Source organism: Pleurodeles waltl, chromosome 1_1 (genome assembly GCF_031143425.1).
Source record: "Pleurodeles waltl isolate 20211129_DDA chromosome 1_1, aPleWal1.hap1.20221129, whole genome shotgun sequence".
In the NCBI taxonomy this organism is placed as follows: Eukaryota; Metazoa; Chordata; class Amphibia; order Caudata; family Salamandridae; genus Pleurodeles; species Pleurodeles waltl.
This window is the reverse complement of record NC_090436.1, coordinates 363,589,864-363,617,596: the sequence shown is the minus strand read 5'-3', so window position 1 is coordinate 363,617,596 and position 27,733 is coordinate 363,589,864. Positions and strand designations below refer to the sequence as shown.

At 44.5% G+C, this 27,733-nt stretch overlaps 1 protein-coding gene across 1 annotated transcript in view; it reads left to right on the top strand.

The window, feature by feature from the left end:
- The window catches only part of TRIM23 (tripartite motif containing 23), a 331,702-nt gene extending 311,224 nt beyond the window's left edge, over positions 1 to 20,478 (top strand). The window contains exon 11 of the mRNA XM_069222783.1: positions 17,191 to 20,478. Coding sequence (XP_069078884.1) covers positions 17,191 to 17,370 — 180 coding nt within the window. The 3' untranslated portion in view covers positions 17,371 to 20,478. The remainder of the gene's footprint in view (positions 1 to 17,190) is intronic.
- The last annotated feature ends 7,255 nt before the right edge of the window (positions 20,479 to 27,733 follow it).

Here is a 27,733-nt window from a genome sequence, read left to right as displayed (position 1 = left end):
AGTATTGTATCTCCTACAGGGAAAAAGGTTCATGGCTTTTTTTGACCTGTAACCCTCACCCACCATGATTACCCCTTGGTGGCATGCTTCATCATAAGGTCCTTTCCATTCTGGAACGGACGTGCTACTACCATTGAAAGATGTGGTTCCCATTTCCACATTCGCCCATAAGGAGGGGTTCCTAGTCAGCATCATGAAGGTGCAGACCTAAGGAGAGGTTTTTTACCAGCGCCATAAAGGTGCAAAAATCTGAGGTCCTTCCAGCTGGGGAGATACCTTTGGAAACACCGGTGTGGCCCTAAACTTTAGCCTCACTATTGCTTTAAAAAAAAGTTTTTTGCAACAATGTCAGACAAAATAGCTTCTCCAGAGCTTAGTTCTCATATTTTTAATGTGTCCTACCTACTTCATGTAAAACAAGCACATTTATGGCCCCACAGGAATGATTTTTGACAAGGGTACACCCTAGTCTTTTATATATTCATTATGTACCCCGAAAGGGGTGTTGCTCACTCATGAAACCAAAAAAGGTATCTAGCTCAGTGTCGTAGACCAAAACAGAATTGACTGCCCTGTGAAAAGGCCCCACAATATAGTCGCTCAGGCTTGTGTTGAGTCTGAATAGCCAATTCTGTTCTTTTTCCAGGAGTCTTTTTTCACAATTAACCACCTCAGGCCCATGTTCCAGAACCACCCAGTGATAATCCAACACTGCGTTTTTGTTCATTGTAATGGGTGGATATCTTGGTGGTTGCTCTGCCACACCTCAGATTGCTACGATGTTCCCCTATTCTGTTTTTTTACCTTGCGAGTTGTCATCCCCACATAATACAGTCCACAAGGGTAGGTTATTAGGTATACTACTTTTGCTGTGTTACAATTCGTGAAGTTCCTTAGTTCCCATTTGGTGTTGTCACTAAAGGTGATAGTTTTAGTTTTTTTTTTTTTTTCTTTCAAAAAACATATGTTGCATCCCCCACTGGGGTATTGACCTTTTACTTGCAGGAGGGCATGCAGTCCCTGTCTGGTGCTACACAAAGTTTTCTGAGAGTGGGTATGCATAAGTTGGTCCCTCAAACATTTGCCTCGTTTGTGAGAGAACATTGGTTTTGACAAGTTCAGAGGGCCACTGTTTAAGATCGGCCAATGCTTGTTGATGATTTTGCTCACTTTTTCTGTATCGACTTTGAAAGTGATGAAGCAAATAAGTCTCTCATTTTTCTCTTTCCGTGGAGGTTTTTCCAAAACAGCTTCCCTGTTGTTATTCCTGGCCCGCTTGGACCCTATGATGAAGCATGCCCACCAGGGGTAACACTGGTGGGTGAGGGTTACACACCAAAAAACCCAATCACTTTTTTTTAACCTGTAGGATATACAATACTTTTCCACGGAGTAGGACTCTCTTTAGTTGTTTCATAATTCAAGTAAGTAGGTGGACTTGCTCCTCTGGACAACCCACTTACCTACCTCCCCTTTTTTTGCATACATGTTATGGACATCAGCAAACTGGTTTGACAACCTACTTTACCACCTATTGGAGCTATGCAGTCAGATGGTAGTTCTTTAGGTTGGGTGTTCCCACCCCTTATTCAGTGAGTGGTAGTTGTAATTTGACAAGGCACACTTTGTGTCTCTATCCCCCCACATTAAGCCTAAGTACAGTATCTACATCAGATAAAAACAATTTGTGTAGGCTTAACAAGATAGCAGCAAATAGGGGAAAAAAATGCACCAGCAGTATCACCTTGGTGGGAGTGATTCTCACCATCACAGCCAACCTTCTTCCAGAGTGACACAAATGTACAGGCATCCACCATGTTTTTCATGAGGTTCCCATCTAATGTTAGATATTTGAACATTCCATTGAAAACCCATCTCTTCTAGTGATTTTAATGGATACTGGTATTTTCGTTTTACATATGTGTAGCCTGACATATCTTTGAAGGCCTTAAGATCTTCAGTGTGCTTATAGGTATTCCTGTACTTCTCAGTAATAAAGCAATACATATCATTGTACAGGGATAAATGTGCTCGAGTCCTCCTATGAGAATGCTCTGGCGTGCACTTTACCAGCAAATACTACCAATAAGAGTTTGTAAGAAATTGTTATTTTTAGTTGTGCAGTGGGTGAGACATGCGCAAGCAATCATTCCAGAATTTCTAATCTTTGAGGAGCAGTGAATATTTAGGTTCAGTGGCGTGTGTGGCTCTTTATACACATGCGTTGCATAAGTCCACCTACTAGTGTTGAGTCTGGAGTTGTGCAAGTTGTTTTTCTTCAAAGAAGTCCTTTGAGTCACAAGACCGAGTGACTCCTCTCTGTGACATTGCGCATAGACATCGACTCCATTGTTAGATCACTTTTTCTCCTCCGTTGGGTTCGGACGTGTGTGCCTCTGCTCCGTGTTTCAACTCTGTTCGGTACGATTCTTCGGTTCTTAACTGCCCTCAACGGTATTATTTTTTTATTTTTCTTTACATACTTCTGTGCTTCTCTCGATTTTCATCAGTTCGGACTCCTTTGACCAACCTCTCATTGGGGTGCTGCCTGTTTTGGCCTACCTTCCCACATGTCACTGGCTCCACCGAGGTTGCGTTCCAATGGAACATACAACCTTCAGGTTTTGCCCGCGTTGTCTTGCAAAATATTTGCACACATATCAACACCTCATGTGCAGTCAGTGCCTTTCACCCAACCACAAAGAGACTGCAATGCCTGCAAGTCATTCCAATCAAAGAAGACCCTTCAGGACTGTGGAGCTCGTCAGCATGAAATGTCGCAAAAGGCCTTGGACCACACTTTTGACCTCTTTGGCGAGGAACACGCATAAGAAAAACCAACCGCTAAAGAGAAAGAGGACTACTCGATCAAAGATAGCTCCGGTTCTGATGTCAAGATGAGCTTGGAAATGAAGAAAATTCCATCAGTCCAGTGCCTGAGTACTGTGGTCCCTGCTCCATCACCCAAGCCCATCAAAGAAATCTGTGGTTTCCCCAGTCCCATTGTTGGAGGTTACGAGACCACCACTGCCGTCAGGCCTTTTTCGGATCCGAAAGACTGGCTAGGACACCTGGCCTCTGGCCCGGCACCGAAGATTGTTCCGAAGGCCAAGCCTTCGGCATCAACCTTCTCTTTCCTGGACTGAGAACATGCTTTGGCATCGACCCAGCCATCGGTGCCGACCCCATCTCTCTTGGTGCTGATAAAGGTTCACCCATTCAATCGGAAAATTTTGGTTCCGTAACCTGGGGAACTGAAAGACCATGTTTGGCTTCTACATCCCCCATCGAGCTTATACTTGAAAAACTGGACATCCGGCAGAGGAAAATTCAGATTCAAGTGGAAACTGGCTGCATTATTGCTACTCCTTCCTCTCCTCCATCTTTAAGGAGGAAGCTTACTTTTAAGGCGGCACTGGACCTCCCCTTTCTGCCAGGAAGACGACTAAGGTCAAGGCTATCATCCCTGCCTCCCATCCTTCTCCTACACCACCCTCCCTCCACCACCACTTCCATCACCCCTCATTCTCCTCCACCATTCTCACCCACTCACAACCCACTAGACATCTTTCCTCCGGGTTCAACCACAGTCAGACAACAGGGGGGCTAGGAAGGCTATAATGTGATCCTGACCCTTGGAGCATGTATGACACTGATCCCGCCACACCAAACATCCCTGATCTATACCTAGCTCGTCCTTTCCCTCCTGAGGATGCAACTTCCTACCAACAGGTCATTGCTAGGGTGGCAGCCTTTCATAATGTCAAGCTGCGCGAAGAACCCCTAGAACAGGACCTTCTTCTTGACACCCTAGCTTCCACACATAAGGATACCCAGTTTGTACCCTTGCTACCTGGTATGATGAGGCATGCTGATCACATTTTTAAAGATCTAATCTGAGCTAGGGTCATCACCCCATGGCGGACAAAAATCCTGAAGCTGCGCCTTCTGACCTGTTTTTCATCAGGAGTCAAGTACCACCTGACTTAATTGTTGCAACCACTGCATGCAAGAGGGCAAGCAGTCAGGCTACTAGTGATACTCCCCCTCCTAAAAATGTAAGCAAGGAAATTGATGCTGCTGTGAAGAGGGTTGCTGCACACATGGCCAACCATTGGCATATCACCAATTCTCAGGCCCTGTCCGTCTGGTATGATAGTCCATTGGAACGAGATGATGGAGCTCTTGCAGTACCTCCCAGGAGAGCATAGGAAGAGAGGCCAGCAAATTGTCACTGAGGTACAAGTCATCACAAATAATTCCATCTGCTGCGCCCTCAATGCAGCAGATCCTGCTGATAGAGGGAATAATACCAGTGTCTTTCTTAGGAGAAGTGTGGTTAAGGTGTTCTGGTTTCAAACAAGCATGCAGTATTACATATGCCCTTCGATAAAGAGCACCTGTTTGGCCTACAGGTAGATTCTACCCTTGACAAGATGAAAAAGAAAACTGACACCGCTAAGGCAATAGGAACATTGCAAGCTTCCACTCCCAGGGGCTCCTTTCGTCACCCAGGCTACAGAAATAAATATAAAACCACCTCCTCCGATGCCTCCACTTCCCAACAAAAACATTCCCAGACTGCCCACGACAGCGGTTATTATCCGACATGACCATTGTGTGGAGCTCATTACCACACCGTCCAACATACCACCTCGCATTCCCAGGTTATCGGAGGAACATCAAACACTTCTCAAGCAGTAGGTCCAAGTCCGTCCCCTCAAAGGGGCCATAGGATTTGTTCCTATTCAACACCAAGGCTCGGGGGTATAGCCCCTATACTTCCTGATCTCCAAAAAGGAAGAGTCTCTAATCCCGATCTTAGTTCTCAGACCTCTAAACTCTAAGTACATCCTATCAGAACTCTTCCATTCTACAGGATGTCATTCCTCAAGAAGGCGACTAGATGGCAAAACTAGACCTAAAGGACACATATATTCACATACCGATACACTCTGCTCACCACAGTTACTTAAGGTTTGTCGTAGCAGACAAACCGTATCAGTTCAAACTTCCTCCATTCAGGGTGACTTCTGCACCTCGAGTTTTCACAAAACACCTGGCAGTGGTTGCAGCACATTTGTGACGACAAAATGTCCACGTCTTTCTCTACCTGAAAGATTGGCTCATCAAAGCCAGCACACACCAGCAGTGCCAACTCACTCAGATGACAGTAGATCTACTTTACAGACTAGGCTTTACTATCAATATCCCAGAGTCTCACCTTCAACCTCTACAAGTTCAATATTATTTGGGAGCAGTCTTAAATACACAGTTAGGATTAGCCTATTCCAATCTGCTCAAATTCTGAATTTTCAGACAACTATGCCTCAGTTCCAGGCAAACCAAAAACTCACAGTAAAGACGTACATGCATCTGCTAAAAATGTTGGGTTCCGTCATTGCCATAGTTCTCCACTTAAAGTTACACATGCCTCATCTGCAGCAAAGTCTAGCTCGCCAATCGTCTCATTCACAGGGTCACCTGGAAGATCTAATGTTGATAGACCGCCACACTCGCCGTTCTTTGCATTGGTGGAACTCCAACAACCCGTTAAAGGGGCTGCCTTTCTGGACCCTGTTCCTCACATGACTCTCACCACAGACGTGTCACAGGTGGGTTGGGATGCCCACCTACAAGACTTGACAGTAGGAGGTCTTTGGGATGCCAGACACCAATCTCTACACATCAGTCACCTGGAGCTCCAGGCGGTCTCCCTAGCACTCAAACCTTCCTTCCTCACCTATCTCACAAAGTTGTCCTAGTCCGCACAGACAGTTTGACAACCATGTATTATCTACAAAAACAAGGGGGTGAACAGTTTTCACAACTATCACACCTGTCTCAGACCCTATGGAAGTTGGCTCTTCACCACAGTATTCACCTGTTGGCAGAATACCTTCCAGGAACAGACGATGACTTTGCAGACCTGCTGAGCAGGATGCAGCAACAAGTCCACAAATGGGAACTCCACCCACAAGTCCTACTATCATACTCCCCAACAGTGGGGATTCCGTCAGATTGACTTTTTCGCCACAGCAGAAAACTCAAAATGCCCAAACTTTGCCTCCAGGTAGCCGTACTCACTATCCAAGGGCAACGCACTGTGGATGAGTTGGTCAGGGATATTTTCCTACGCTTTCCCACCTCTCCCTGTCGTTCCATTTCTGGTTCGGAAGCTCAGGCAAACATCTCTCACCATGATCCTTGTAGCTCCTACTTGGGCACATCAGCCCTGGTTCATAACACTGCTAGGTCTCTCAGTGGTACTCACGAGAAGCTCCTCAACATCCCGAACCTCCTCACTCAGAATCAAGGACAAATCAGACACTCAGACCTCAAAACTCTCAACCTAGCAATTTGCCTCCTGCAGTCATAGAGTTTGGCTACCTTGACTTAATCATACCACCTCCAAGAGATCTGTTAAATCATTGGAATTACTAGGAGACTGGTATTTTTAACTCACCCAAAACCCCACCACTCCTGTCCCTCCTGTGATTCACATTGATAAGACTACATCAGTGCTCCCACGTATCCCGTAGGTCGTAGCACACCCTCTCCTTATGATGAAGCATGCCACCAAGGGGTAACCCTGGTGGGTGAGGGTTTTTCTAACAGGAAAATCCTTTTTCCTGTCCATCCTGTGGTAGTTCTTTTAGCTGGGCCTGTTTTGTAATGTTTTATAGGCTATAAGGAGGACAGACCCAGCCCCACAACCTCCCTCTCCCTTCTTGTATACCTTGACTTACCACCATAATGTATGGATATCCTCAAGGAAGCACGCAGACCCATGACTAGACCCTGTTATGAGGCAAAACAGAAGCGTTTGTATGCTGTTGTCAGTCCAAGCAAACTAATCCTATGAAAGCCGCAGTGCAAGACATTGTCTGCTGTCTATGTGCTTCATTTACAAAAGGCAATCTTTAGTGTACAATTCCATTTGGTTACATCTTGCTGCAATGGCTTTCTACCCCTAAAATAGACAGCATCTCACTTTTCATAATTCAAGTAATCAAAACCTTCATGGAAGGACTCAAACGAGTTATTCCACCGTGGGTTTCTCCAGCACCCTCTTGGAATCTTAACATTGTTTTCACTAGACTCATGGGCCCCCATTTGCGCCTTTACACTTGGGTCCCCTTCAGTTTCTTTTATGGAAAGTGGCATTCTTAGTTGCCATTAGTGAAGTGTTAGTGAGCTCCTGGCTTTAACCTTAAAAGAGCCATTCTTCCAAATACAGAGACAAAGTGGCTCTTTGCATGAGTCCTAAATTGCTACCGAAGGTAGTCTCACAGTTTCACCTTAATCCTTCAAGCTATCAGTTTATGTCCCTCAACCAGATTGTCCTGAAAAGAGCTCTTCGTTCTCTAGATGTCAAAAGAGCACTCGTGTTCTACATAGATAGAACTAAAAACTAAACAACTCTTTGTAACCTTTTCACCACCTCATAAAGGAAACCCAAAATCCAAATCTGGCATAGCCAGATGGATAGTTAAATGTATTCACACTTGCTACCTTAAGGCCAAAAGACCTTTACCTGTTTCTCCCAGATCACACTCCACTCATAAAAAAGAGCAACTATGGCCTTTTGAGGTAACATTCCCATAGCTGACATATGTAAGGCAACTACGCTGTCTACATCACACACATTCACTAAACATTATTGTGTGGATATTTTAGCACACAAGCAAGCTAACGTAGGTCAGGTAGTGCTATGTACACTATTACAGATCACTGCAACGCCCACAGTTTAGCCATCACTTTGGAGAGGCACTGCTTTATAGTCTATGCAGAGCATGTGTATCTACAGTCAAACATGCCATCAAACGGAATATGTTACTTAACCATGTAGGCATCTGTTTGTGGCACGTAGTGCTGTAGATTCTCATGCACCCTCCCCGGATGCCTGTGGCCATTGGAGTTATATTATATTATACATTTACATTTTTGCATGGTTATCGCATTACTTACACATATTTTACACTCCTTTCTGACCCTCCTGTGGGAAAACAGTCTTAACAATGGAGTCAGTACCCACGCGCAATACCACCATGAGGAGGAGTTACTCGGTCTTGTGTCTTAGAAGAAAAACAACTTGCACAACTCTGGACCCAACACTAGATGGCTGACTTTACTGAGAGCTTGTGAATCTACAAAACTACATGCCACAAATAGATGCTTACAGGGTAACATATCCCTTATGACATCTTCTGCTGTTTTCAGGAGAGACGCACTGTCTCTTTTTGTCGGGGTGCCTGGTACCACCTAGCCAACCCCAACCTTTGCTTTAGTTTCGGCAGTGCAGGGAGCCCTATCCCTCGGTGACCTGCTGCCCCTGCCTGGCCAACACAGAGCTGTGCAGACCCAAGCTGGCCTTCCTTTTCTCCTGCCCGCATTACCAGCACTCTGGTTTTGCAGTCCTCTGTCCCCTCTGGGTAGCCCCTACTCTCCCTTTTAAGTCCATCATAGCATGTATTGATGATGAGCGTCATTATGTGACGATAGCAGGAACACTTGATGCCCATCTTGTCAGTCTAGTGAATGTATATGCTCCGACTGTAAATGATGGGGATTGCCTGGGGGCAATGCTGGGGAAAGTCCACCCCTCCCCCAACAGGGATTATAATGGCTGGAGACTTTAATTGTGTTTTAAATGGTGAGCTGGATAGAACCCCACCCCGCTGAGGGGCCAAACCTAAGTCAGTAGCAGCCCTGAGACTGGTGCAATATAGTTTAGGTCTGATAGACATCTGGAGAAGTCGAAACCTGACAGCTCAGACCTGTTCCTGCTACTCCCTGGCGACAGAAACTTAGTCGCTTGGACTATGTGTACGCACAGGTGTCAGAGGCAGAAAACATTACTGATGCACAATACTTGGCACGTTACTTATCTGACCACTCCTCATTACTTATTTCTTACTCGCAGTCTAGCAAGCACCCTTGGATTCCATTGTGGTGATTGAATGCCCAATCACTTACCGACCCAGTATTTAGAGATCAAATTGCACAAAGCTTACTAATTTACTTTGAACACAACTGGGGGTCCACAAATAGGCGGCCCATGGAATGGAACGCAGTGAATGTGGTAGTGAGAGGGGCCTATATCTCTGCGACACAGGGAATAAGACATGCACTAGAAGAGGACCTATCCACACAAGATAAAGTTATTAATACTTGAGCAGTCCCTCACTGCGGGAAACGCAGAAGTGGCACAATGGAATGCCCAGCGACAGAAAGTGGGGGAGGTGTGGGACAGACTAGATAAGTATATTAGATCAGTCAGTCGTAGGCATTGGTAATTAGAGGGCGACAAATCCAGACGCGTATTAGCGCGTCTTATAAAAGTGGAGACCCAATCCCCTCCAATAATGGAGATTTGCAATGCAAACGGAACCCTTGTGCACACACAACAAGCAATCAACGATACCTATGCAACACATCTGAGAGGGGTCTACGCGGACAAACAAGGAGCCCTTGACGACCAGGAGATAATCATATAGTTGAGGGAAATTACTCTCTTGTGTCTGACCCCAGAGAGCCGCAAGACCCTGGCAGCCCCGGTAAGCAAAGCGGAGCGCCTGGAAGCGATACGGATTCTGAAACCGGCTAAATCTCCTGGGGCCGATGGCCTCTCAGTGGAATTTTACTGCCAATTCCCGAATGTACTGGTAAACAAATTATTTGAGGTTTATGTTGAGGCCCTTATGGTGTTGACCTGCCGCAATCCATGAAAGAGGCTCTTATTGTGGAGATCCCAAAACCTGACAAGGACCCTACTGAACTGGGCTCATATAGGCTCATATCCATGCTGAACGTGAATCTCAAGATACTCAGCCATGTGTTGGCGGCAAAAATGCTCCCCTTTCTTCCACAATTAATACACGAGGACCAATCGAGATTCATACCGCATAGGAATACCCTCCATAATATATGCCGTCTGGCCTATGTGATCCATTCGATGACTGGGGAGGTTAGTGATTATGTGTTGGCCTTCCTTGATACACAGCAGTCATTTGGTATGGTCCGATGGGGCTACGTCTAGCAGGTGCTTGATAAGGTTGTGACTGGGCCCACAATATATTAAATGGATAAAACTGCTCTACACAAATCCACAGGCCAGGATACGCACTGGGCGTACATTCTTGGCTGCTATAGAACTCCAACGGGGTACTCAACAGGGCTGTTCCTTGTTGTCTCTGATCTTTGCTTTGATTGTGGAGCCCATGGCATGTTGTATGAGACGAGAGCTTCAGGGATGGGGGATGGGGGATGTGAGTGGGCCCGATGAAGCACATCATCTCTCTTTATGCAGATGATGCATTGCTTTATCTGCAGAGACCAGCTTAATTAGTCCCATTGGTGCTGACAGAACTAGCGATGTCCACAAGGGTCTCTGGGCTCCGAGTGAATAGGGCAAAATCTCTCCTATTCCCATTAGGGGGCTGACTGGATCCCACTTGGGGTGTCTCCAACAGTTTAGATTATCCTTAGTGGTAGACAAAATAAGATACCTCGGAATGTTCATAATGCTGGCAGAAACCACGTTACGACCTGAACATGGGACGGGTGCTAAGGGGGCTGCGGTAATCCATTCAGTTTTGGAATACATTAAAATTGTCTTTGATGGGTAAGATAGCCCTAATTAAAATGGTGGTGTTGCTGAGATGCCTCTACGTCATGTAAGGCACTTTTTTAGGAGATACTGAGAAAACCTTCTGCGAATTAGACTCGTTCCTGATGGTGGCATTGTGGAATGGCAAAAGGTGTAGAGTGTGTCTTGCCATATTGCAGAGGGAGTGGGAGCAAGGGGGCCTAGAGATCCCGGACCTAGAATTATACTATCTATCATACCATGCATGCCATACATTGGTTAGATACAGACGCTAGCTGGGAGCACTTGAGCAACACAGTCACTGAGGACACTTGATGAGAGGTAGAGCTCTACCGGGCACCTACCCATACCTAATATGCTTAATGGGCAAAATATGGGAAAGGATGGTGCAAACCGTGCTTTAGAGATCGCCTTATGCGTCCGGTCTCGGTACTTAGATCATACCCCACCTTTACGCAGATACAGAAATCAATCTCAGTTGAGAAATGGCAGGAGGGAGGTTGCTTGATGGTATCTGATCTATATCCGGATGGGATATTTATAACACTCCAGTACGCAATAGAATCCTTTGCACTGGGCAATGGACAGTTTCTCCAAAACGCCAAAATTGCAGCCACGGCAAGAGAGTTGTGGCCGACGTTCCCAGAAGCCCCGGATCCTACTCGCACAATACTCTGCATGTTGTCAATAGAAGGGGAATGTAGGCTGGTGACTCATATGTATCGTGCATTACGAACTGATAGACCAGTCAAACAACTGAAAGTAGCGGAAAAATGGGTGGCCCTTAGTGATGAACTGCTCTCCCCGGATGATTGGTCTCAAACCAATGCAGAGGTCCGGAGAGTGTCAGTCTACGCTAGATTCAAGCAAATACAAAACAATGTCATCCATATGACTTATCTCTCTCCTAAAAGACTCTACACAGTTTACCAGGCACAGGACCCCAGGTGTCCCAAATGCCTGGCCCTAGAGGCCGACTTTATGGACTTGATTTGGCAGTGCCCGGTGATAAAGAAGTATTGGGGTGAAGTAGTGGGGCAGATTAAGAAAACCACTGAGTGGGATATCCCCCTGACCGTCAATAGCTGTCTCCTGGAATTACTGTCTTGTGACCAGAAGCAACAGTTTAGCAGGCTATTTGCAGTTTTGAGCTTCACAGTGGCTAGGTGAAGAATTGCGATACGTTGCACTAGGCCCCAACTAAAGAGAGCTGGGTGAGAGACCTGCAAGAGTGGGTGAGTGTGGAGGAGGACCAAATTAGACGAACGAGGAAAGCTGCAAAATTTCCTGAAGTGTTGCTTGCATGGGGACTGACAATACAAGAACTGCTGGGTTTGGATTTTGATGGGCAAACTGTGCCAAGGTGCATGCAGACTCCTAATGTAGAGGATGGGGGGGGGAGAACCTGATCTGATACAAACCCAAAGTGTCTGTGTATCAACTGGACTAGCACATTTATTGGACTTCAGGGGTTTATGAGCCAGCCAGATGGTGAAATGCTTTCAGGAGAGAAGGGTCCCGGCATGGAGGAAGAGGGTACAGGGGAGGGGGGATGGGATGAGTTGGGGATTTTGTTTTTGTATTTGTATTGTGATACTGCAGCAAATGCCAGCCAATGGCTGGGCAGAACATATTGTCAAGATGTTTCACTGGAACAGTTTTTTCTGAGTAACGTTTGCTCGTGGATAAAAAAACCTAATAAACAACTGTTTAAAAAAACAAGTTTCTTAAGGAGGGATTATTGTTACCAGGCTATGTGACTTTTCTCTTGGTGATGTACTCTTTAAAGGCGAGGTTGGTCTTGTGGGTGAACCAAAGCAACTTGTTGCCAGCCTGGGGGGAAGCAAGGTTTGACTTGCTGATTAATTGTTGCTATTAGTGGACAGGAGGAATTATCTCTTGTCCAGGTTGAGTTCTACATAGGCTCAGGACATCAGTTCTTAATGGGATTCACACAGGTTTTGAGTTTGATGGATGTGGTGGACCTCTTCCTGATCTCTCACTAAGTTTCATTTCTAGGAAGTCTGCTGGTTTGAGGTTGGGTTAACATGTAAATTCTGTGTCCTTACATAATCTGTAGCTTCCTGGGATATTGCAGCTACACTGGGATTGATGGCACGAAGTTCCTCACTAATACTCTTGTAGATCTTGGGATGTCCTCTGTCTCATGCAGCTCATATTGGGAAAAATTAGAATCTTGGAGCCTCATAAGTCAAACTCTTGCAGCAGCATGGTAATTACTTCTGTTTGCTTGGCACCCTAAATCCATAAAGCTTTTTCCCTTCCTGAAGAATCCTTTTGTGGCATCACTATTAATATCTTCATACTGAGGTATACCTGCTTAGTTTTTCTGAGCCTGGGTTTCCAGAAACACCACTTTTGTCTTACGATTCTAAAATTACCTTTGAAGTTATATCCTCTCAACAAAATAGAACCGGAGTCATATTCCATTATTCCTAGCTGAAGTATTCAGGCGACCGGCCTGCTTTGAACACTCTAATTTTTTCAAAATAAACACTTCGGACCCCAAGGACACTCATTCAAGAGCATCAAGGGGGTGCCGAGAGGCGGGGCTGGGACAGGCGGTAGCTCGCCTGGCGGAAGACCGCCAGCTCAATCCCAAGATCAAACTACGAGCTTTTTACCTGCAGTAATTTTAATATACACTATTGGAACTGGAATTGCCACAGCTACTGGCACCAGACTTGCCCTCCAATGGAGCCTCGTTAAAGGATTTAAAGTGTACTCATTCCAGTAATAGGGCCTCGAAAGAGTCCTGTATTGTTATTTTGCGTCAATACCTCCCCGAGTCGGGAGTGGGTAATTTGCATGCCTACTGCCTTCCTTGGACGTGGTAGCTGTTTCTCACGCTCCCTCTCCAGAATCGAACCCTGATTCCCCGTTACCCGTGGTCACTATGGTAGGCACCGAAAGTACCATTGAAAGTTGATAGGACAGACATCTGAATGTATCGTCGCTGTCACTGGGACGTGCGATCGGCCCAAGGTTGTCTAGAGTCACCAAAGCGGCTGGGTGAGCCCGATTGGTCTTGGTCTGATAAATGCACGCATCCCAGGAGGTCAGCGCTCATCGACATGCATTAGCTCTCGAAGTACCACAGTTATCCAAGTAACAGATGGAGCGATCAGAGGAACCATAACTGATTTAATGAGCCATTCGCAGTTTCACTGTACCGGCCGTGTGTACTTACACATGCATTGGCTTAATCTTTGAGACCAGCATATGATACTGGCAGGATCAACCAGGTATATCATCTCAACATTTGTCAAGGACATTCTGTGATCTATGCTACCAGTAGTAGCAGTCAGGGTTTTCATTAGCTCCCGTGAAAAGGTGGGTTATATTAACTTCCCATGGGTTTTGATCACTTTCCAGCTCAGATGGTTGACACCAGGGGTGTGGAATTTATTAAAATATCTACTTGTCCAGGGGACAGGTTGCTTCTCAAATCTACTTGTCCTGTAAAAAGATCTACTTGTCCCTTTGGTGCCATTTAGTGTGGCGACAAATTATGGCAGCAATTAATAGCCTCTCTGATTATGCCAGGGCTACTACCATAGTAGGGCTTAAATACTTGGAGTTTCAATCCCTACTGTAGAAATTTCCTTATTTTTCCACCTTTCTGCAGATCTGCATACTGGGGCTGGAGGAAGCAGTAAGCAATAGTTCCAGGGCTGGAATGCCTTTGAGTCTGCAAACCTACTAACCTGCATGTTTTAAAGATTTTTAGCAGCTTCTCTCTAATATTTTCCCATAATAAGAAAGGTTGGACATTTACTCCTGACAATGGCAGAATTAGAACTTCTTCCAGGGTTGGGAAGAAAGTGGCTGGAGGGAAAATGAACTTGCAAATGCTCAATAGATTTTCACATGAGCAAATCTACACATCGTATTTACCCACGCTAAAATACACTTCACAAATATTTTATAGGGGTATGACATATACCATGGGTGCACTTTTGTGACTTTCTTTAAGAATTTGGGGCCACAAGTAGGTAGGTTCAGATTTGTGACCTGCAAATTGCGAGTCGCAAATCCGAATGTAGGATGGTGTCCTTGACACCATCTGTGATTCGCAAGGGCTTCGCAAATGCCCACATCATGAATAATCATGAGGTGGGTCGCAATTTGCGACCCCCTCACGAATGGTGGCCTGCTGGAGACAGCAGACCACCATGTCTGTGACTGCTTTTCAATAAAGCATTTTTTTTTTAATGCAGCCCGTTTTCCTTAAAGGAAAAAGAGATGCATAACAAAAACGAAAAATGAAACGTTTTCGTTTCATTTTTTCAGAGCAGGCAGTGGTCCACAGGACCACTGCTTGCCCTGAAAAAATGTTTACAGTGACATTCACAATGGGAAAGGGGTCCCATGGGGATCCCTTCCCTTTTGCGAAAGTGTTAGCACCCATTTGAAATGGGTGCAAACTGCGATTGGTTTGCGCCCGCGTTCGCGGTCACAAAACAATCCTACATTGCACTGCAAGTTGCAATTAGGAAGGGAACACCCCTTACTAATTGCGAGTCACAAACCCGTTTTGTGATTCGGTAACCAGGTTACTGAATCACAAAACTGGGTTTGTGCATCGCAATGTGCTTTTTGCATGTCGCAAACAGCGAAAGTCGCTGTTTGCGACATGCAAAAAGCTACCTAAATGTGGGTCTTGGTCCCTAATTAGGTCTGGTGTTAACAAAGACATTTTGTTTTTATTAAACTTCTATTTCTCTCTCTTTCGGCTGGCTTTACTGTGAGTGATCGCATTCTGCTCTTCCACAAGGAGCATATTGCCACACAAAGTAGTTTTGTTCAGTGTCAGGAACTACAGTGGCAATCAGTGACATAATGAAACTGGAGGGTGCCCCTTTGCAAAGAACATGGAGGAGCCCCCTCTCCAGACTCACTCAGGGCAGGTGCTGTGCTGACGGGGCCCCCTGGAGGGTGGCTGCGGGGCCTTTGTTATGCCGCTGGTGGCAACGTGTGCTTTAAGAGTTCAAAAACTTTTTGGGGGGGGTTTGCCAATGTTTGTTACAATGTTGAGGGCCTGGTAGCTCCCACAACAATAAAGTGTTACAAAAGCCATGTCAAAACAAGACACGCATTGATGAAACTAAAAGACTTATAAAAATATGTCAGATCAGTTGGTTTTGTCAGTGTTTGTTTATTTTCATGCTTCCCATAATCGTGTTGAAAATGGTTACACTGATTTTCCATTAGAAATATTTTTGGGAAATACTAGCATGCATCAACACATTTTACTAAATGACACTTCATTTGCATATAATCAGAGAGCATTCTGGGAGCATTATACTTAGCCTCTTAGCCTAAACTTTTCAAACATGTGTGTACACGTTTTTCTTTTTTGTACTGGAACCAACGTCAGTAGTGAAGTGTGACCTTAAAACATTTATTTACAGCACGCACCCTAATAATGAAGGCTTTCAAATAATGAACCATAAATACAAGTTCGAACAGCATTATCCTTTGGAAACACATTACCTCAACTGCAGAGAGTTCAACTCTCTGTAAACAGGCAGCCAAAGGGTTTGTGCTGCAGGGGGTTGGGCCTACTTGTCCCAAGGACAAAGTAAACATAAAAACTTGTTGCCCTTGACCTCAAACAAGATGTCTCTGGCGATAGGAATTCCACATCCCTGGACACACACTGAATGTCTCAGGCAGAAGTACTATTTATCTTTGGGAGTCTTTACTTTTCTGTTCTTTTCTGGCAGCAGGATTAAACATCACTCTTACAAATCTGCTCTTCACTAACCCTCTGTTCTCCCCATAATGGGCTTCCTCCAGCACTGCTTAATGATCTCCTGACTTTCAGATGTGTTCATGCACCTGGGGCAAGCCACAGCAATGTCTGTCCCACACTGCTTCATGATCACTGCAGCGGGCAGGCGAATCCTGCACACCTTTTGCTACACAAGGTATTACTGTTTAGAGAAAGCTCTTGAGTGTTGGTTCATCGCTGGCCTTCATTAGAATCCAAAGGAGGGTCCCGCAATCTCTGTCTCAGCATCTCTGGAGCTGCTTTCCTTTCTGCAGTAGCCATGGGAGCTACATTCTGCACTGAATGCTGGGCTCCATCTTGGATTGTACGGGAAAGCATCTGGTTCCTAAGTGTTGCCAGTTCACAGAATGTGATCCAAGCTATTCCACTCTAGGTTTCAGTGCAGAAATTAACTATGTCCCTGGTGATCACATGCCCCTCACAGCAACACTTGGGCTTGGAAAGACAGCTGAGACAGAGCCCCTCAAACATATAAATGCTTCCCCTCCCCAAATGTTTCCCTTTAAATTGACAGTATCTTACAAATGTTTGTTGGACAGCATTATTTTGTTTATCAGTTGGTTTGTTATATTCTGATTAGCAGTTGAAACAAACATTTTAATTCCTGTATATGGCTTTATTTGAAGTATGTTGAGTTAAATGGCAGTAGATTATTTTACGTTGACAGTATGTTTATTGTTCTTCAGACAGACTTTGAATAGTCTCGTACATCATTTCTAATATTCTACTCAGGTTTTAAAAAATATTGATTGTCTTGCAGGATGTTGCAGGAGCACTGTCAGTGGAAGAGATGACCGAACTGCTCAGTCTACACAAACTTTGTTGTGGTCGCAGCTGGTATATTCAAGGGTGTGATGCCCGAAGTGGCATGGGACTCTATGAAGGGCTCGACTGGCTCTCGAGACAACTTGTGGCTGCAGGAGTCCTTGATGTTGCTTAATTTAATAAATCTCTGTAAAACTCATGTATATAATTAGCAATTTAGAAAATATCTGTCGATCTGTAACTGTTATTAGCATGTAACACAATATTTGGCTCATACTGGTTCTAACAATGCAATAATATAATTTACAGGACAGCAGATTAATAACCACCCTTCGGTTTTGAGATTAGGTTTTGTTACAGTATATAACATTTTTCCCTTCCTGTTGTTCTATGGTGATTAACATTGTATTGTGGTCCAAGGTGCATGCTTTCCTAAGAGTAAGCATTATGTATGTGGCATAACCTGCTTGTGTGTCTGGAAGTCAGGCAGTGTATGATACATTGGGGAATGTTGAGAAGCGCAAGGTGCAGCCAAGTGCCTAAAAGCCCCCAAACAATTTTAGATGAATGCGCAGCAAAGTATACTGCACTTTCAATCCATGGTAAAAGTATGAAAACTTAGCTTTAATAGCAAGAAATGTAAACTTTAAGTTTATTTCCAGTGTAAAATGTTCTGTATCATCAAAACCCACTGCAATGGTTATTATACAATACCTGTAACATCTGTTCCAAATCCCAAACCTGGAGTGTAGATATGTATTGTTTATATAGATCAATTTGTTTACACTAAGGTTACAGTATTCACTTTTTTCATTTAGAATAGTTTTTTGTTTGCAGTTTTATAGCTGGTTTTGTTAGTGTGTTTTGTCTGTATGGATATATTTGTCAAAAGCTCTTACAACTTATGTTTGCAGTTCAGCATGCTACCTAGGAAACTAAATTGCTAAAGTGTTTGTTGACTCTTAAGGTCCATCTGCAGGCTTTATATCTAAATCTTTTCGTACAGGAGATGAGACAGGCCATATTGAGATAGTCCAGTAAGAGAGTCCAAATGGATCTTCCTTCAAGGAAAAAAGAGACAACTTGACTCTTGAATTGGTTATTTTTGGAGCCCTCACATAATATAAATAGGTCCCCTGAAACGATGATTGGTTAAACCATCCCTTTTTCTTCTTTTACTCTTCCTTTTGCTTTGTTAAGCAGTTCAAGTATTTGGTTGGCAATTTTTAGTCAGAAATCTTAAATCAGTTCCCTGTGAAGAATGTGTAGCACTTCATCTGAACAGCTAATAGTTCCTTCAGTCATTGTTATCAATTTCATCATTATGGAAAAGGAGAAATCTTAATTCAGCGATAAAAGAGATGCAAAGGTGCTGTTTTTTAAATAATGTATTGGTTTGATTTGTTACGCATACATTTTACTTATCAAAACATGCGTGAACAGTACTGCAAGCTTTGAGAAAATGAAGATGAACTTGGTAGAAGAAGACTTGATTTCCTCTTTATTCCATTGTGAGAGATTACACGTCAGTGTGTATCACATATCCTTTGCTGTTTTATATTCTGCTTTTAAAACTGGCATCTTATTCTGTGTTTCCATAATCAAAGTAGTAATCCTACGAACAGTGCTCCTTGTCTTTTAAAAATAATATATCAGGTGTTATCCATCCCAACATATTACTGGTTATGTTGCAAGAGTAGTGAACTTGAAGGTAAAAAAAAAACATCTGGCCAAATTCTGACTCGAGGTTACCAAGAGACAATATCAAAACAAAGAGAATCTCTTCATTGCATCACTGTCTGCAATACTTGCTGACGGCAGATTGGACTGAGGGAAAGAGGAATCCAAATCATCATGAGCTTTACGGGCCGACTTTAATATTTATTTTTTTATTTGGGTATTCCGCTTGCCCAAGTGTAATGCGTACCACCCATCTAAGAGATTTTCAAGGTAACTTGCTACAACATAGAATATACATCATGGGAATGTGCAATTAAATAATAGAAACCTGCAACTTATGCTTTCTAGAATGCATCTGCCTACTGTAATATACCAGCAGCCAGCTAAAATAAAAGGAATTGAGTATAACTTACTTTTATACACTTTAATACAAAGAGTTAAGCGCTTTCCCAAAGGACTTTAAATGGTTTGTAGAAGAGAAACGAAAAGTGATTTTCTGCAGTAGCAAAACAGCAATGTTGGATGTTCAGGGAAGAAAGTGAAGCCTCCGTTTGGAAACATTATTTTTTTTCTTTTCCCTAGATATTAGGAACATGATGTATTGTCTTCTGGATACCTGTCCTTCTCCTTGTATATTCACAACACAGCAAGGATTGTCCTTCTTCACACAGCAGTGTACTTACTGATCACTATAGCCTTTGGATCACTACATGTGGGAAACTTTCATATGTAGTAGATCACGTGGTATGGTTTATTAGCTGTCAGCCTTTTTGGAATCAGTGTATAACACTGTATTTTTTGTGCCTGGGTTATGTTACCAGTTCTGTAGCTCTGCTTCACATGCTTTAAGAAGGTGTCTTCTGAGTGTGGCTCTAAATGTTCAGGGCACAAGGTTCAAGGTAGAAGGACACTGTCAGATATGCTTCTCTCTTTATGCTCTTGCCTAAAGGATCTGCGGAAGGCTCTGCGGAGCAAAATGGGAAGTTTGAAATATGAAGTTGTAATTGGGAGGTTTATGTGCTACCTAACTTATAACCCTTGACAACAGTAAGGTAACATTTTAGATAATTTAAACCGCTTTAACCGTGTTAACAGACTCTATGGGAAATGGTAATACATGGTCCTGCAATTAGTCTAACATGAGGTATTTATTGTGGGATTCTTTCACACAACCTTAGAATGTATTTGTGAATTCGGGCCTTTGATAGAATATAACACTTTCTTTTTGTTCTTCAAATGCAAAGCTAAAATGTGTAACTTTTGTGAGATATGTTGGTCTGAAATGTTACTTGAACCTGCCATTTGTTTTGCTAAAACGGGACCGCAAAAAACGTGAGCATGATGATTTTTGGAAAAGCGTATTATAAACATGACATACATGTTTTTATCTGAACTCAAAGAACTGTCAGTGTGTTTGGATACAAGTAACCTTGTTTCAGCTTGTGAATCATTTCATATTTTACTGAAGTTACTGTGAAACTGGATCATTACCTGAATTGTAGGCGCTTATTTATAAGGTACTCCTAGGTTTTATTTCTGTACCAAGTTAACAACTCACTATACGAAGCTTGCTTCGGTAGTAAATTAAAAGCTTAATTAACTACTTTATAGTGTTCTTGTTTTCAGTGTTGTGCATTAATTTCACCCAAAGTGTACATCTAGTGTCCGGAGGGGTATATACACTTTCTATCAACTAAAGCACATTCTTGGAAACCAACACTTCCATTCTGTTCGGGCCGAGTAGTTAGCTGCAGAGTGAAGAAAATAGTGGAATACAAGGACTATGGAAATGAGCTAGAGCAAGGCATCTCCACCTTCCTCAAAAGCGATTGCATCACTACAGGCCCTACTTTGACTGCGCTCCTAAACACAATGGAGGCAATTTCATCAGCCATCCGCTTTCAATCAGACAAACAGGAATTTCAAGTGGATCTTCTCAACACACTTGCCATCTATGTATCCGGCATTAATAGTAAATACCAGTCACTTGATGATTTGATTCACAGGGCCCAGGGCTTGTTAAAAACAGTGTAACCACTGTCAATGTTCTTCTTTGTTACACAAGTTACAGACTTTACCATGCATCTTGTCCAAAATCTTGGTAGAAGTTGAAACACAAGTCAAAACCCAATCGTATTGCACACCCGGGGAACCTGGGATAATTGGTAATGAAACATCAAATCAAACACTAGCCTCTGTGGCTCCACCCAAGTCACCCTGATCACCTTTAAGTGCAAATCTTGAGCGTATCCTCCTGAGTTAAGGGGACACAAAGACAGATAAACCTCAAAGACTCACTGCACAACAACAAACAGAAACCATTATTCCTAACCAGGAGGAGACCATTATCAAAGGAGCCCTCCAAACCAAAAGAGAAATTAAAAGGGCCAGGAAAGCGCAGAATAAACATAACGTGCAACAACAGCATAGCATTTGCCATCTTTTTTCCTGTAGAAAAGGGGCAGTGATAATACAACAACATACAATACCCATGAGCAAAAAGGAATCTTTTGCATAAACTGGGGCGGAAACAACACAGCAGTAGTTATTAAGCACAAATAGCCACAGGTCAAAGTCAAAGCATGGTGTACAATAAATCATCTGGTGAGAACCGAGGGCCCATAAAGTTAGCCCCAGAACAAACAGGTCCATGGCAGGAGTGCTCCCAGACTCCTGACTCCCTGAGAGAGAATACTCTCACCCCAGAATCAATCAATCAACACGATTTATAGAGCGCAGCTAATCACCCGTAAGGGTATCCAGATGCTGAGAACATAGCTGCTAAGGGGTTACTTTGCACAGGCAGGTCTTGAGTCCTTTCCTGAATTCTAGAAGAGAGGATGAGGTCTGTAGGTGAAGGGAGAGGCGGTTCCAGGATTTTGCCGTGAGCTAGGAGAAGGAGCATCTTCCACTGTTGCTTCGAGGATGTGGGTTCTGTGTGGGAGGGATAGGGAAGCAGAGTGCAGGTGTCTGGAAGGTTGGTAGAAGTTTAGGCGATGGTTAGTGAATGCTGTTCCTTGATTGTGAAGGGCCTTGCACCTGCGGAAGTTGGCCTTCATGGTGGAGGGGGTCCTCTGATGGTACAGGATGAGCTGGGTGTCATCTGTGTAGGATATGATATTCATTCCGTGGGTTCTGATGATGTTGGCCAATGGGGTCATGTAATAGAGTGTCAGTCTGAGGAACGATCCTTGAGGGACCCCGCAGTTGATGTTCTTGGGTTCTGAGGTGAAAGGTTGTAGGCAGATTTGCTGGGTTCTTCCAGTGAGGAAGAATGCAATCCATTTGAGGGCGTCTCCTTGCATTCTGATGCGATGAAGCCTCTTGATAAGGGTTTGGTGGGATACGGTGTTGAATGCTGCTGAGAGGTCAAGGAGGATCAGGGCCCTGTTTTTCCCCAGTCGAAGAAGGTTCTGATGTAGTCAGTGGCAGCGATCAGGGTCCAGAAGATAATTGATCTCCATCTGTTCTGTGAGTTGGCGGTTAATAGCCTTTTTGAGGACTTTATGGGAGAGGGGCGCAGAGAGGTGGGACTGTAGTTCTGGAGTTTGCAGGGGTCGGCAGAAGGTCTCTTGAGAAGGCGTTTAACTCTTTATGTTTTCATACTTCGGGGAAGGTCGCCCTGGTTATGGATGAGTTGAAGATGGCAGCAAGCTTGCTGCTGATCATCTTGCTCCCAAAGTTGAAAATGTGGTAGGGACAGGGGTCCGTGGATGCTCCTGAGTGGACAGATTTCATGAAAGCTGCAGTGTTTTCTGTGGTGAGCTGATCTCAGGCGGTCAGTAGGTGGTCTGAGACAGCATCTGGGTTTGCATCCATGGGAGCGAGGAGGCTAAGAGTGTTTGTGAAGGTGGGTTGGGGTTCAAAGCTTTTGCAGATGGTGGAGATCTTTTTGTGGAAGTAGTCTGCCAGGCTGTCCTATAGTTCATGAGAAGGGGTGATAATGTTTTTGGTTGCTGAGGGGTTGGAGAACTCTCTGATGATGTTAAAGAGTTCTTTGCTGTGGTTAGAGCTGGCTTCGATGCGGTCGGCCAGGGCGCTCCTCTTCATCTCTTTCTGTAGTTGGTGGTATTGTTTGAGGGACGATTTGAAGGTGGCTCGATCTGTAGACTCCTTGCTATTCTATTCACCAATTTTATAGAGTACATGGCTACCGTAATCTCTGATTTCCCAGTGCTAATGAAACAGGTTTGAGTGAGTGAATAAACAAACTAAAAAGATTAAGGAAAGAGACATGTCTTTAGTTTTTTTCTGAAAGTCATAAAATTGCCCTCACTTCTGAGGCTAGTAGGCAGAGCGTTCCAGAGGTTGGGTGCAAGGTAGGTTAAGAATCTACCTCCTCTCCTAGCTCTCTTGATTCTAGGTTTGAGTATTAGCTGAAGGTTAATAAATGAATAACCACATGACCTGAATTGTGCTTTTCCTGATGTATCAAACATAGTGCCTTAAATTGCACACTGCAACTCATAGGCAGCCAATGAAGAGTTTTGAGCGCCGCACTTGCACATTCTTTTTTCTGGATACCTAGCAGTATCTGGGCAGCAGTGTTCTGAACAGTGTCAGATGTTTTTTAATCACTGACTTTGGAGTGTCTAGATAAAATGAATTGCCATAGTCCAGGTGGGACAAAATCAACCCTTGAATCACAATTCTACGTCACTCTATCAAGAACCATTTCAGAACCTTTCTCAAGGCTCTCAAGTGCCCAAAACATCTTCCAGCTACCTTTTTTGCTTGGGAGGCCATGGTAAGCAGATTGTCCAGGATCATCCCTAGACTGGACTGGATGATCTCCCAAAGGAGAAGGCCAGATGATCTGATCCCAGAGTGTTGGCTTGTTCCCCAATACGAAAACGTTGTTTTTTTCACATTTCAACTTCAGGCAACTGACTGCCATCCATTCAGAGACCTTTACTAAACAGCTGTTGAGTCTCACTGAAGTAGAGTCCATGTCTAGTGACAATCAGCTGGGCATTGTCCGCAGGAGATACCATTTTAAAACCAAGGGAGCAGATGATATCCACTAATGGACATAAATAATAAAAAGCACAGGGTTCAAAGACAAGCCTTGCGGAACTCCACAGTTCAGCTGATGACTGGACAAAATGAAAGGTCCCTCACTAACCTGAAATGAGGTAAGCCACCTGGGGGCCTTCCCTGTAATGACAGCCTCTTCCAGTCGGTGTAGAAGAATGGGGTAAGAGACCATATCAAAGGCGGCACTCGGGTCCAGGAGGATCAGTACTGCTGATCCACCCTGGTCCATAATCATTTTAAGATCCTCTGTGGCCCTCAAAAGAGCTGTTTTGTTTTGGTGCTACAGCCAGCAAAGAAACCATTCTGAGTAGGATGAAGAATGTTGCTGGTTTACAGATAATCTGTGGTGTACCTATTAATTATTATTATTTTTAATTTTACTGACACCTGGTAATAAATAAGTCTACCATTACTTATCTCAGGATCTAGATTCAGTTTCTTTAGTAATGGACGGATGATAGCATGTTTCCATTCCCCTGGAACACTGCAGTTCTTCAGTTAAAGATTATACAAATCGGTTAGGGCAGTGAGCAACACATTGCTCCCCCTCAGCAGGATGTCATTTGCAGCTGGATCAAGCGGTGAGCCTGATTTAATTGAGGTTGCCACAGCCATAACCTCCTCTGTGGTCAGTTGCAGGAACTCAGAGTACTGATTTGTTGTTATTGGTTCTTAGATTATTATCTAGATTATCCATATAGTCTTGTGAGCCTGAGAAGGTGTTATAAATATCCTTCACTTTCCCTAGGAAGTAATTTGCAAGAAACGGTGTTCTATTGATGCGATATGCCCTGTTCCTGGTATGTCATAGTTTAGAAAGGAATTCACTATTTTATAAATCTCTCTTGAGGAGTTGGCTTATTGGTGGATCCTTCCTGCCAGATTGTTCGCACAGGCTCTCTTAATGTCTTGATATTTTTTCAGAGTTGCTTTGTGAATCTGTTTACTTGTATCATCGTATTTAACTCTCCATTTCCTTTCATATTTTTTGCATTCTTTTTTTAGTTGCCTTAGCTCTTGCTAATACTAAGGGGCTAGTGCCCAATTTCCTTTCTAGTCGCTTGAAGTTGCGTTTCGTCGTTTTCAGTTCCGTGGTGCACCAACTGGCCTGTTTAGTGGGTGTCCTGAGTATAAAGGACTTGTGGGGTGGGGAGGACAACTCTGTTGGCGCAATCTTGATCCAGGCAGAGATATTCTTGACAGCCTGTTCTGGGTTGGTGGCAGTGTCAGGATGGGAAGTGTTGAGGGCGTCAGTCCATTGACTATCTGATACTTTGTTCCAGCTGCGGTTTGAGGTCCTCCAGGAATAGTTCCAAGCTGGGATCCTCACGTTGTTCTGTCAAGAGCACCCCTCTGTATTCTCGACTTTTACCTGAAGTTGGGCTACCTCTTGTTGGAGGGCTCAGATCACTGTTTCCTTACCTTTAAATAAGGACCCCAGATCTCCTAGGCCTGCTTTTTCTCGTCCACTCTCTCTGCTGTTTTTTATGGTCTCTTCACAGGAGCCTAAGGTCTAGGACTACTGCGTCAATTTTGTTCCCAAATGTGAGCTTTGTATTTTTTATGGCAGCTGTGTGGGTTTCCTGACCATATGTGTCCTCTGGCAGAGTCCGTCCCCTGCTCTTTTGGGGGGCCCTGGGGTTTTGTTGTCATGCCCATCTTCAGCAGTTCGGGACGGCCATCCCTGCCCGGCCTCTCCAGCGCCCGGGCAATATTTTGGGAGAGGTCGTTTGCAGTGCATGGAGCCTTGTGGCGATTGTCTCTCGTGATAGCACTGCCTACCTCAGGGAAAGTGCAAACCCACACCCCAGGGCTTCCCCCCAACTGGCCCCTGGCCTGGCCATCAATGAGCTGCTGAGTTACAGGGCGAGTCCCAGCAGGATGGCAGCCTATGCCCTCTCTGGCACAAGCACCCTCGGTTTACCTTCAGATCCCTTGGTCTAGGGTCAGTGTGCCTCTGTTGCTGCTTCTGCAATCACTGGTTGCTCCCCCTCTTGTGCAGGACTCCTTCTTAGATGACGGGGCAATCCTGCTTCCTCCTTCCTTCAGCAAGCCAAACTGTACTGGTGGCGGTGCCCTGTGGTGCATCGCTGCAGAGTGAAGATTGGCTCAGGTTGCCCGGTGTCAGATTAATGAAGGAGGGCAATGAGAGGTGAGGTGGGCTGCTACAGCAGCAAGCCAAGAGACTGGAGCAGCTAGGAAGGCCTTGCAGAAAAGTGTTGACCTTCACAAATATATTTCTCCCATTGAATTCTATTGAAACAGAGGCAATTTCAGACGGGAGATGACCTAAATAAAGCCATTTTTGGTTTACAAAATGCACCTAAGTCGGGTATATTGGCATGTATACTTAGTTGCCTAGGCCCCTCTCAAGTGTAATTATGATGTAGCAACGTGAGACTGCCCCTGTGAGGTGCTGGCTTGACCTGGGGAGACTGAGCAGATGAGGGAGTGAAAAGGCACAGCAAGCCGTCATTAGCTGCTGAAAACAGGGCTGAGCCAGGCACCAGAGGACATTGCGGCGAGGAACATTGTTTGTAACGTTTGGAAGATAGCAGCTAGCGGTGCAGCCCTCAATTTCATAAATAGGAGGGACAAACCTATCAGGCTCACAACTTGATTCCTATTAGACCTGCTGTTAATACAGGATGTAAACGCAGAGTCGGGCCCATACTTATATGGGGACTCTACTGACACTCACAATACAACTATGCTATGTGCTGGCTCTGGCAGCCCAGAGGGGCATACTTGCTGTGAGGGAAGAACCCAGGATGTCCTACGGTTGAAGAAGAGATGGGGTTGAACGAGGGCAAAGGGTGGATGTAAACAGCAGAGGGCCAATTTCACTATGAAAGAAGGTGGATGAAGGTTTGCTTTAAAATGGGGCTCTCTAGAGCAGCCAAGGGCAGGAACCTTGGTAGCTGGTCAGAACTGGCTAGTTCTCCAATGCACGAAGCGGAGAACCCTGCCTGATAAGACCATCACACACCTCAGGCCCTTAACAAAAAACAAAAAAAAACAGTGTCTCAGACTTTGGAGGCCAATAATAAGTCATGCAAAACACTGGAGTGCAAAATTGACAAAGTTGCTCTGGACTTAGGGGTACTTGATAACCACTGAAAGTCAGCAGCCAGGGCAAGGACACTGAGTCCAACAACATGAAGTAGGTGCACCCTCTGGTAGTACGACTGCGGTCAAGTGAAGGTGAAGGATGCCGATGGAGCCACCAGAATAACATTGGACTGGTGTGTTTACCTGAAAAAATGACGGGGGCAAGTATGGTGGCCTTCTTGGAGGAGTGGCTGGTGAGAGAGGTAGCCCCAAAGGGGCTTTTGCCATTCTTCACTGGAAAGGGTGCACCAGGTACCAGCAAGACCCCCGCTGCCTGGAACACAACTGTGGCCAGTGGTGCACCTGCTTCACTTCAGAGATGGACACATCATTTTGCAGCACTCCCAGGTTGCTTCCAGTTCAATAACACTACAGTCACAACTTTCACAGGCAACACGTAGAGATGCAGAGAGCTTTAAGAGAGATATTTGAGAGATAATCTCCTGTTCCCAACCAGGCAAGTCATAATGAATGCTAATGCTGTGTTTTCTGAAAAGGTTGTTGGCGCTTGGGAGTGGTTAGAGGCACACACGTGGGAACACATGCACCGGCATGGAACAGGCCACCACTTCCAAAGCGCAAATGACAAGACCACTTGACATTAAAAAGCCACCCAGAGACCAGGCTATCAAGGAGAGGAAGCAATAGAAATAGCTAATTTTTTTTGTATTTTGTCACAACTCGTGTCAAGTGGCCATACATCAGCATTG